The sequence below is a fragment of the Saimiri boliviensis genome, chromosome 16 (genome assembly GCF_048565385.1).
Source record: "Saimiri boliviensis isolate mSaiBol1 chromosome 16, mSaiBol1.pri, whole genome shotgun sequence".
In the NCBI taxonomy this organism is placed as follows: domain Eukaryota; kingdom Metazoa; phylum Chordata; class Mammalia; order Primates; family Cebidae; genus Saimiri; species Saimiri boliviensis.
Window position 1 is genome coordinate 85,059,979 of NC_133464.1, and position 11,230 is coordinate 85,071,208.

At 38.2% G+C, this 11,230-nt stretch overlaps 1 protein-coding gene across 4 annotated transcripts in view; it reads left to right on the forward strand.

The window, feature by feature from the left end:
- SACS (sacsin molecular chaperone) overlaps window positions 1-11,230 on the forward strand; it is a 101,515-nt gene that overhangs the window by 75,500 nt on the left and 14,785 nt on the right. For 3 of the 4 annotated variants that reach the window (XM_074387928.1, XM_074387929.1, XM_074387930.1), the window contains 3 exons: window positions 191-1,679; window positions 2,329-2,420; window positions 8,619-8,645. In XM_074387928.1, the coding sequence (XP_074244029.1) occupies window positions 191-1,679; window positions 2,329-2,420; window positions 8,619-8,645 (1,608 nt within the window). The remainder of the gene's footprint in view (window positions 1-190; window positions 1,680-2,328; window positions 2,421-8,618; window positions 8,646-11,230) is intronic. The other variant, XM_074387931.1, reaches the window with a different exon arrangement.

Below are 11,230 nucleotides of genomic sequence, written 5' to 3' on the forward strand. Positions count from 1 at the left end.
ATCATTTTTCATGTTCGGAGAATTACATTTCCAAAGGTAAATTAAGTTTGTGTTTCGATAAATCTCTTTTGGAGTCATTTTATGGCACATGCTTTTTCAGATGTCATCTTTTGATGATAATTATGCTTATTTATTATAATTGTAATCATAGTTGTCCCTAAAATTTCATGACTTAAATTTTTCTTTACAGATGTTCCTTGTATCTTTAGTGGTGACCAGATTGGGATGCTAGATCCTCATCAAACACTTTTTGGCCCACATGAATCAGGCCAGTGTTGGAATCTCAAAGATGACAGCAAAGAAATTAGTGAACTTTCAGACCAATTTGCACCATTTATTGGCATTTTTGGAAGCACCAAGGAAACGTTTATGAATGGCAATTTTCCAGGAACATTTTTCCGTTTCCCTCTTCGCCTACAACCTTCACAGCTTAGTAGTAACCTCTACAATAAGCAGAAGGTTCTTGAGTTGTTTGAGTCTTTTAGGGCAGATGCTGACACAGTGCTGCTCTTTCTGAAAAGTGTACAGGATGTCTCCTTGTATGTCCGAGAGACTGATGGAACAGAGAAACTAGTGTTTAGAGTGACTTCAAGTGAGAGTAAGGCACTGAAACATGAGCGGCCGAATTCTATAAAGATTCTAGGCACTGCTATAAGTAACTATTGTAAAAAGACTCCAAACGATAACATCACCTGTGTAACATATCATGTAAATATCATTTTGGAAGAGGAGAGTACTAAGGATGCACAGAAAACATCTTGGTTGGTGTGCAACAGTGTGGGTGGGCGAGGGATTAGTAGTAAGCTTGACTCTTTAGCTGATGAACTGAAGTTTGTCCCAATCATTGGAATAGCCATGCCTTTATCAAGCAGAGATGATGAAGCAAAAGGAGCAACGTCTGCTTTCTCAGGAAAAGCATTTTGTTTTCTCCCTTTACCTCCTGGTGAGGAAAGCAGAACGGGCCTCCCAGTTCACATCAGTGGGTTCTTTGGCCTGACTGACAACCGCAGGAGCATAAAATGGAAAGAGCTGGACCAGTGGAGAGACCCAGCAGCCTTATGGAATGAGTTTCTTGTCATGAATGTTGTCCCCAAAGCTTATGCTACTCTGATCTTAGATTCAATAAAACGTCTGGAGACAGAAAAGAGCTCTGATTTCCCTTTGTCAGTTGATGTTATTTATAAGCTTTGGCCTGAGGCGAGCAAAGTCAAGGTGCACTGGCAACCGGTGTTACAGCCTCTGTTCAGCGAGCTGTTGCAGAATGCAGTGATTTATTCAATTAGCCACGATTGGGTCAGCTTGGAGCAGGTATACTTCTCAGAACTTGATGAAAATTTGGAATACACAAAAACTGTGCTCAACTACCTCCAGAGCTCAGGGAAGCAGATTGCCAAGGTACCAGGGAATGTGGATGCTGCTGTTCAGCTCGTGGCTGCCTCTGGCGCAACACCTTTGAGGAAGGTGACGCCTGCATGGGTGCGGCAGGTGCTGCGGAAGTGTGCGCACCTGGGCAGTGCTGAAGAGAAGCTTCACCTTCTAGAATTTGTGCTTTCCGACCAAGCTTACAGTGAGCTGCTTGGGTTGGAGCTGCTCCCTTTGCAAAATGGCAGTTTCGTCCCCTTCTCCTCGTCTGTATCAGACCAAGATGTCATTTATATTACCTCAGCGGAATATCCAAGGTAGGGGTCTTCTGACATTTCCTGTTCACTCTTAGGGTTTCCCTGCTCCTGCTCACTGTTAGAGTCCTTCCTTTATTGTGAAGTCCAGTGGTTTTCTATGTTGATTTTGTAGTTAGGAAGACTTTTGCAGAAAGACATTGTTAAATACCAAAGGATACATTTAGTATTCTAAAGTGAAAAACTATTCAGATGTTTATCAGTTAATAAGTTATCTAAGCAGTTGTTTTTCTTGGAAATTTCAATAACAGAACACTGAAAACAGTGATTATAAAGTGCAAATAATAGCAAGGCCCGATTAGTCACTAATGAGTTATTTTAATGACATTTAAATTAATGAAAAGTAGTATATATTAAGTAATTCTTTATAAACGAGGGTGTGTACTGGCATTTCAGAAATAAAATTTTACTGTAAGATAAACATCTTACAGAATATTTCTGAATTTGGGTGGGGTACATGATGCCCTCATGTTTTAAAGCAAAGTCTGGGTACTAATTTGATCAAATATATTGAAATTTGATTTGGTATGTGCATTATAATTTATGTAAAATAAAATAGTTGGTTTAACTGACTTAAAAATATGTGATCAGTTTTTTAAAATCTTGGAATTGTTGGAAGATTATGGTAATTGCTATTCTTTTTCTGTTTTAGGTCCCTTTTCCCAAGTCTTGAAGGAAGATTTATTTTGGATAACCTGAAACCTCACCTTCTAGCTGCTTTAAAGGAAGCTGCCCAAACCCGAGGTATTATAGGTGTATAGTATTCTTTAAATAAACTTCTTTATAAAATATAAATTTATAAGTTTGTAAGTTTTCTGTTAATAGTTATTCATTTTATACCTATAAATCAACAATTTCTTATGGTTAAACCTAATATACTTTTTGACTTTTAGGATGTTTCAGTTGCTAGAATGGCATCTAAGAGATCCTATCTAAAAGAATCCAAAGGTGATAAGCATATTTAAAAATCTCTCCTGTCATGGTGATGGTATAGTCAACGTCTTGTACCTGCGTGGTACTTTACAGTTTTTCTGCTGCCTTCTCACTTCTTTTTACATTTGAGCCTCCCATCATAACTTATAGCTCATTTGGTAATGACAGTGATTATTAAATTTCACAGAGAGGAGAGAAAGGTTAAGATCAAGGTCGCCAGCCAAGTGCCAGGGAGTCAGGTCTTCCACTTGCCCTGTCCTTGGTCTGTTTCTGACACCACTGCCCCTCCATGGTTTTATGTGGTTTTGATACTGGGTTTGCATTAGACTTGATCAGCTTCTGGGAAGCGTGAACAAATCCAATTAAGTCTGTAACAGGGGCAGGAAAGGGGTATTGTGGGGGGTCTTAAGAAAGTGATAGGTGTCTGCTAGGCATCCTTTCTTTTAGGAGAAGAGTAATTTTGGGAAAACAATCACCATCGTTCTAATTTTCATACTATCTTTCAACTTCTGCAAGCATCCTTTCCCTTGTGAAGCTGTTGCCTGAGCTTTTTCTAAGTGAGATGTTGACCTGAGAAGTTCTAGATTTGTTCTGCTGTTCACATTGTCAAGCATACTGTGTGATGTGTCTTTTATGGAATGTACTTTTTTCTTGTCAAAGATAATAGCTCAGGGAAGGTTGCTAATCACTGTATATCTTTACTCATTAAAATATAAGTGAAATGAATTGGAATGGAAGAGGCAAGTTAGATCAGAGTTAAAGTGAGACTAAAAGAAAATGAATATGTAAATATTTCCCCGCAGGCATTTGTAACTATGAGTTGGTAGCTGTGAGACTGATTTTTCAAACATCTAAGTTACTCATTTAATTGTAATTGTCATCTTCAAAACAGCCTTTTTGGGAGTCTAAACCTTGATTCCTATAACCCTGTCAATTTTTGCTCCAAAGTTTTGGAACTCCTTTTTTTTTTTAATGTTGTGTTATATTTTTGTTTAAAAATTTTGTGTTGAAATATACATACAGAACAGTGTAGATATCATAAATGTAGGCTTAGTGAAATTTTGCCATCTGAACATACCCATGTAAGATGAGATTTGAGTGGACACAGCCAAATCATATCACTGGCCTTTAAACTTTTTTAAACCAGTCATATGGGTGATGATTACCTGTCTCCTGGCTATCTTCCCAATTATTTTGATCTGTGTGTTGCAGACAAAAATTAGTTTTTGATAAAACATTATTGCTATTAATGGTTTTAATGTTTTGATAGCATGATGATAGAGGGACTTAGGGGGAACCAGTACGTGCCACCTTGCTTTCCTTTCCTGAGTTCTGAGTCAGTGAAGACATAAGCAGAGGAATTGAGCAGATGGATGTCAGAAGCCACCACTGTCACTGATGATTGTGATATTGGAGATTGTGGCAATGGCAGGCATGGGACTTCTGTTGACTCCCAGAATGAAATGGATTAGCTCACCAATCTAGTCACAGACAGCCCTGGAAAGCCACAGACTTCTTCCAGAGGTCCTGCCCCTCCTAAGCATCAGTCCCTTTGAGTCTTGCTGAGCATGTGCAGCTGCTTTTTCTTAACTTACCTGTCAGCTAAGTCATCTTGCTTTCTGTGGTATAGGGCCTACTGGGGGAATTGGTGAGTACAGGAGAAGAAAGGCAGAATATTATGTTTATGGAGCCTCCTTCGTATATAGGGTAGGGGACATCACACACATGTTAGCAACATTTGATATTTTTTGCTCTACATAATGATTATTCCATTGCTTTGCTGACACAGAGCCCTGTGGACTTCCGTTTACTAGTGATCAGTAAACACTGATTGGCCTCTCTTAGAAGTACTGCTGCATGAAATGGAAGCATGATACATTTTTTCTGCAATGGGAACTTTTCTTCTAATTCCGTAGCTCAAACAAAATCTGTCACATTATTTAATAATTTTACCTTTTCCTTGTATTACATTAAAAATCATGAGCTAAATATTGAGCTTGTACTTTTAGTGTTTAGTTCTGTTGTCTCTTTCTTTAGCAATTAAACTTGTTTCCCTATATTCCATTTCAGGAAAAACAAAACAGACCTCAACCGTGATTTTATTTCTTGTATTCTATCATAGTCCAGCTTCCAGAAAGAGTTGTCTTATTGTCTATACTTCTTCATTATTCATTAGACTGCAAACAGACTTTTGCTTCCACTGTCATTCCACTAAAATAGTCTGGCTGATGGCACTAGTTAATGATTTTTCTGTTACTCGGTCCAGTGGACTTTTCTGTTTCTTTTACCTGATCTCCAAGAAGCTTAGTGTTCCTTTTGAAGCCCTTAGCCACGATGATACCACTCCTTTTTGGCATCCACTGATTTTGCCTGCTTTTCAGAATTAATTGTGAATCTCTGTTCCTCAATTTACTCCCTAAATATGGGGACTCCTTCCTTGGCTCCTTTGCTTTGTTTCTTTCTTTGAATACATTCATCCACACTCATGAATGGTTTAGTAACCTCCATATCTTCAGTCGCCACCCCAGTCATCAGGTAGTGTAGTAGAGATTAAAAACCTGGATTTTGTAGTTGCACAAATCTGGGCTCAAACCTTACTCCTCTATTGTGTGACTTAGAACAAATTTTCTACCCTCTCTAAGCCTCTGTTTCCTCATCAGTAACTTAATACAGTAATATCCTTCTAAGGGTATATTTGAGGTCTTCAGGATTTGATTACATAAAATTCAGGATCGCTTCACTACAAGGATAATGAAGTAAGGGTTGAGTGGAGGATGGGAATGATCACAACTTGCCAGTTGAGTTGTTTTCAAGTTTGTGTTACTGCACCAGGTCAGGTTATTGAAAGCTTTATTGTAATATTTTACTCATAGCAGGCAGCCTGCTGAAGATCAACTGATGTATACATAATACATATAGTTTAACACAACATCCAGCACTTAATAAATACTGACAAATGGTAGATATTATTAGCATTTTGTACTTGGAATTCCGTATTTCAAAATCACCATTTCAAAACTTTAATCTTTATCCTCTCCCCAAATCTGTTTCTCATTTTGAGTGATCCCATTGAAAATAGCACTACCGGCCGGGCGTGGTGGCTCAAGCCTGTAATGCCAACACTTTGGGAGGCCGAGGCAGGTGGATCACGAGGTTAAGAGATCGAGACCATCCTGGTCAACATGGTGAAACCCCATCTCTACTAAAAATACAAAAAATTAGCTGGGCATGGTGGCGTGTGCCTGTAATCCCAGCTACTCGGGAGGCTGAGGCAGGAGAATTGCCTGAACCCAGGAGGCGGAGGTTGTGGTGAGCCGAGATCGCGCCATTGCACTCCAGCCTGGGTAACAAGAGCGAAACTCTATCTAAAAAAAGAAAAAAGAAAATAGCACTACTGTTCACAAGATTGCTCAAGAATGAATCCTTACATTTTCTTCTTTGTTCCCCACAGCCTCCAGGATCTGCTGACTAAATTGTCTGTGCCAGTCTGTTGGTCTTACTCCACTGCTTATTACAGGTCCTCTAATTTCTCAAAACGTTGTTACTGCACCCTTGCGGTTGATGTCCCTGCCTCCAGTGCTTGGGTTTCATCTGATTATGTCACCTTCCTGCTGCCGGTTTTCCAGTGAACGCTGATTCTATCAGGAGAAATCTAGCCCTGCTAGCCTGAACTAGAGGACTTTCCATGATTGTGAACTCCATGATTGTGGAGTGCTGTCTCACTAGCCTTGGTGAATGCAAGCACCCTCTTCTGTTCTGATTATGCAAGCACTTGTAGGTTGATGAACTTGAGTCCTCCCTGAATTTCATGAGAGCAGAGAGACCTGTCAGATTTGTCACCACCATCTGGCCCAGTGCCTACTTCAATGTAGGTGCTCAGTCCTTTTTTTTTTTTCCTGCATGAAATGTTTTTTATAGCTGCACTTTTGTACATGGTGTTTCTTTTGCTTAGAATGCTTTCTTTCCATCCTCTACTTTGTCCAGCTAACGTTTATTCATCGTTTAGTACTGAGCTCATGTGTCACCTCCTGGAATCTTTCTTTGATATCTAGCCCTGTGCCTTATCCCTGCCCTGCAGTCTGAGTTGGATGCCTCTCTTTTGCTCCTGGAACCCAGTACATAGTCCATTTGATCCTCTTTGCTTTATTAGAATCACATTTTTACTGTGCTAGACTGCGACATCCTTGAGAGCAGGGGAAATCTTTATTTTTATATTTCCAAGGTCTGGCCGAGAGCCTGCTTGCCAAGTTTGACTGGACAGGTTGATGCCTCATCTGCTAGGCTGGGTGACCACATGGAGGAGATGGGGTGCAGAGGCCAAAAGGCAAATCTTGTTCTTGTGTCTGTGAGTTGATAGTTCCTTTTCAAATCAGTGTCTTCTGTAATCTTGTTTCTTCTTTACAACCATGAGATAATAGAGCCTATATCTCCATTTGAGAGATGGAGACATTGAAGCTCAAAGAAATTGAGGGATTTAAATGACTTGCTTGAGTTGCACAGTAGAAGCTATGATTTTTTGTTTTTTTAATTTCCAGGTCTGAATTATTTCTGTATAAAATTGCTTAACTAAATGGATGGATATCAGAAATTAGAGCATAGTTAGAAGAGCGGGTCAATGGGTTTTGGATGAAGAAAAAAGAAACAAGAACAGTTTATTTAGTAGTACAGATGCCTAATAATTGGTACCAAGGACTTATTTATAATTTTAAAAATTTTCATGTTTATTAGATAAGACCAAAGTCCATAACATTTCCTATGAGGCACTTCATCAGCTGGCTCCATTTTCTGGGTGTTGTGAAGATGCCTGGTACATGGAAGGTTCTATAGATGTTTGCTATTTTTCATCTCCTTCCCTAGCTCCATGCTTTCTCCTGTTTGGAGGATAGCATGTTCCGCCCTTCCCTCAGGTGTGATACCTTTGGCTTCCTTGCCAACTCCTCCATCTCACTACCTCTGCTCATCTTTCATTCAACCCATGTGTGCTTCCGTGCTCTGGTTTCCACAGCACTCACACACCAGTACCTGTTTAAATACTTGTAATAATTTATGTGATACTTGCCTTCTCCATTAGACTATAGGGCCAGGTCTGGGACCATGTATAGTTGTCCATTTCTAGATCTCTCACCCTCAGCCAGTGTTGCCATTTAACAAGGTGGCTGTTGCTAAGGTGATTAGAATGATGTTAAGATTAGAAGAGCTTCAGTTTCTTTGGTTAGACCTTTGCTGTCTACCTTAGCTCCCAGTTTAGCCTGAGGGACCCAAATACACAGACATCTCAAAGCTGTAGCAGTCCAATTGATTAAATGTTTCTTGCTTCATTCAAGCAAAGGAGGGATAGATGTCCATGGAACAGTTCTTAGAAGTTTGTAATTATTGGTGGTTACCATGGGCAAGCAGTGGGAATAGATGATAAAATCTCTTTTTCTTTATTGTAAAGTTAGAATGAACGTACGCTCACTTTGTATAGGTACTCCAAAACTTTTTTTATTTTTTATTTTTTTTAAGATGGGGTTTCACCATGTTGGTCAGGCTGGTCTTGAACTCCCCACCTCAGGTGATCCGCCCGCCTTGACCTCCAAAGTGCTTGGATTACAGGCGTGAGCCACTACACCCAGCCTCTAAAACATTTTAAAAATTAGATTTTTTAATCTAGAATATCCGAAGATGATGATAGCCTGTGCGAAAAGCTCACTGGTAGCTTACCAAATGACGTTATACAGATATAATGTAATTTGTGCATGTGAATTCCATAACCGTTTCTTTACTTTCTTTCTGAACCAACACTCCTGACTCTTACGTACTTTGATTTAGTTTGCACTGAAATATGGCTTTAAATCTTAGATGTGTATTCTGCTGTGTTTGGAGTTTTGTTTTTGGCTTTTCTTTTACCTAAGGATATTAAAGATTCTACAGACAGCAGAATCTTAAGATACAGAATAATTTCTGTAGCCATCATGAAAATTGTGACAATTCTGACCTTTTCTAAGAATGGATTTAATTGTATTCTAGCACAACAACTTCTCTGGGGATATTCAGGTAGGATAACTGAATGTTGTGTTCATTTGAAGCCTGATGTTTTTGTTCATTTGGTTCTTTGAATTGTTTTTGCATTTACCAAAGTAGCTAGAAATTATGTCAACAATTTTTTTTTCTGGTAGTAATAACTATAATATTAAAGGAGAGAGGAAACCATACTAATACAGATTTTTGTTATTACAAATGCTACAGTAAAACCATATTTAAATGAGTTGGAAGCATTCACTTCATAGAACATTTAGGCTCTAATAAAAGAATGGTGTGGGAATCTGTATTTTAAGCTGTGGTATCTAATGGGATGTGTGATAGTAAATGCACCTCTATTATATGATGCACACAGATATTCTGATTAAAAAGCATAGAGGGAAGTAGAGTTTGGGACCTGTGACTGCGACGTTAGACAACCACAGCCTTTCTGTTTTGGAGTCTGGCCCAGTGTGCTTCAGTTGGTGATAGCAGAGATCCCCTGTCCTAGGTGTGCTGAGAAAGGGAAGGTGGCCAGCCTAGCTCTCACTGGGGACAGTCAGCCAATTGTTCTTACAGTGACTTGTGTGTCATTTTACTGATTGCCTTTTTTTAAAATAAAATAAATTTCATTCAACTAGTGGTATTATTTTCCACAAGTTAAGTGTTTCACTTGGAAAGTTATAGGATAGAAGATTAGCATTATGGAAATCATTTTTATGATAAATATTTTTCTTTGAAGCAGGTGATACATACACTAAAATTAGTTTAGAAACTAAGTCATTATTATAGTGATCATTCACATAAAAAATTTTGGCTCCTAGCTTATATTAAAAGTGGTTTATCATTCATAGTTCTTATTACTATATTTTTCTTAAAGCATTGTCAATGTATCTTACATGTTTTAAGGTGTAGTCAAATCAAAGAGGAAAACAAAATCTTGATATAAGTAGGCTGTGTAATTAACACCTACCCTGGGACTGTCTGGTTACATCAACGAGTCTCTTAAGACAAAAGCTAGGAAGTTGGTGGCAGAGTGTCAGTGACGATTTTTTTAGGAAGGAAAGCTAGGAAGTCAGTGGCAGAGTGTCAGTGACGACTTTTTTTAGGAAGAAATATGGTCACTGGGGCTAATGTCGAACCACCCTGGTTTGCGGGATATTTCTGCTGGGACCTGGGGCCTGCAGTGCCACTGCTAGGCTGTGGAGGTCGAGGGAGTCTGACCTGGCAGGAGGGTGGCCCTTTTCCTTCCTTTTTTTGTTTGGTGGTTTCATTTCTTTTTTTCTATTTTCTTTTCATTTCTTTGAAGATTGACTGATATACAGTACACCATTTAATTGAACCATGACTATTTTACATGTGTGTTTACAAAGAGATTTGCATCTCTATACATAGTGGAGCACTGTTAGAACTCATCAGCTACCCAGGCTGCCATTGCCACTCTGTACAAGAGAAAAGTATACAAAACTGTCACTGTGCTTAGAGTCTTTGACGGATTGTTGTTGTAGCCAGCTGGAGACTGGAGGAGTCTGGGTGAATGCAGTAAACTCCCAGTTAATTAAAGTATTCAGGACTGAGATTTCTTGATTAAATAAATTTTTAAGTAGACTATATATAATATTTCCATCTGTGCTGAAAGTCATTCTCAAAGTTAGCACTGAACATAAACATAAACAATAAAAAAGTTCAGCCTTTGAGTAGTGATTCATTATGTTGATGTTATTATTTTGAACATATGAGGGATTGAACTGATAATAGTGAAGCAAAAGCTACTCTTGGAAGAGTTCCTTCTAAGTTACATTTGGTAATTATTTAAACCTTTCTGCCTCTTGGAATAATTTCAGTACTGTAGCTAACTTTCTGTTGACAGTGCTGGTAATTCTTAAGGTTACAAAAACCATTCATTTATTAAACTGCTACAAAAATTACTTTGCTGTTCCTATTAGAGGTGCTTTACAATTTCTATGACTTTCTAGCCCAGGACATGGAGACTTGTTTCTGTGTTGACATTTATAATTAAAAATCTAAATGTCTTAAATACAAAATGAATAGAATTCAGGACTTCGGATTGAACTGACTTAATGTATGTAGACCAGTGTCTTACTACATTTTCTCTCTCCTTTATTTTCATATTTTTTTCAGTTGAGCATGACTGATGTGTTAGTTGCATGCTATATGTTGGGTGTGTGTGTGTGTGTGTCTGTGTGTTTTGTTGGCATTTAATTTATACATTAAATCAGATAATTTCCCTGAAGGTAGGTGTATGTTTTATAAATTGCCAAATTTCATGCAAGGATATTGGGTAAGATTATCTGTGGCATGCATGTCATGGGGTAATTACTAACACAGAACACAGAGCAGTGCATAGTTTTTTGTTTTCTGAGTGTTTTTAATTTTAATTTCTAACTCTTTTTTTTTTGTATCTCTAGTATTATATCCTTGCCTTGTGATTTGGATATTCCATTATAGTTAAATTTGATTCAGTGAACATTTTTAAAGAACAATGTTGTAAAATTATATTTTAATGGAACTTATATGTCAAATAGGTTATACTAGTCTGCTGATAAGATTTTGTAATTTCTTATATATTACTACTTGAATTATCCTAAATCACACAATGT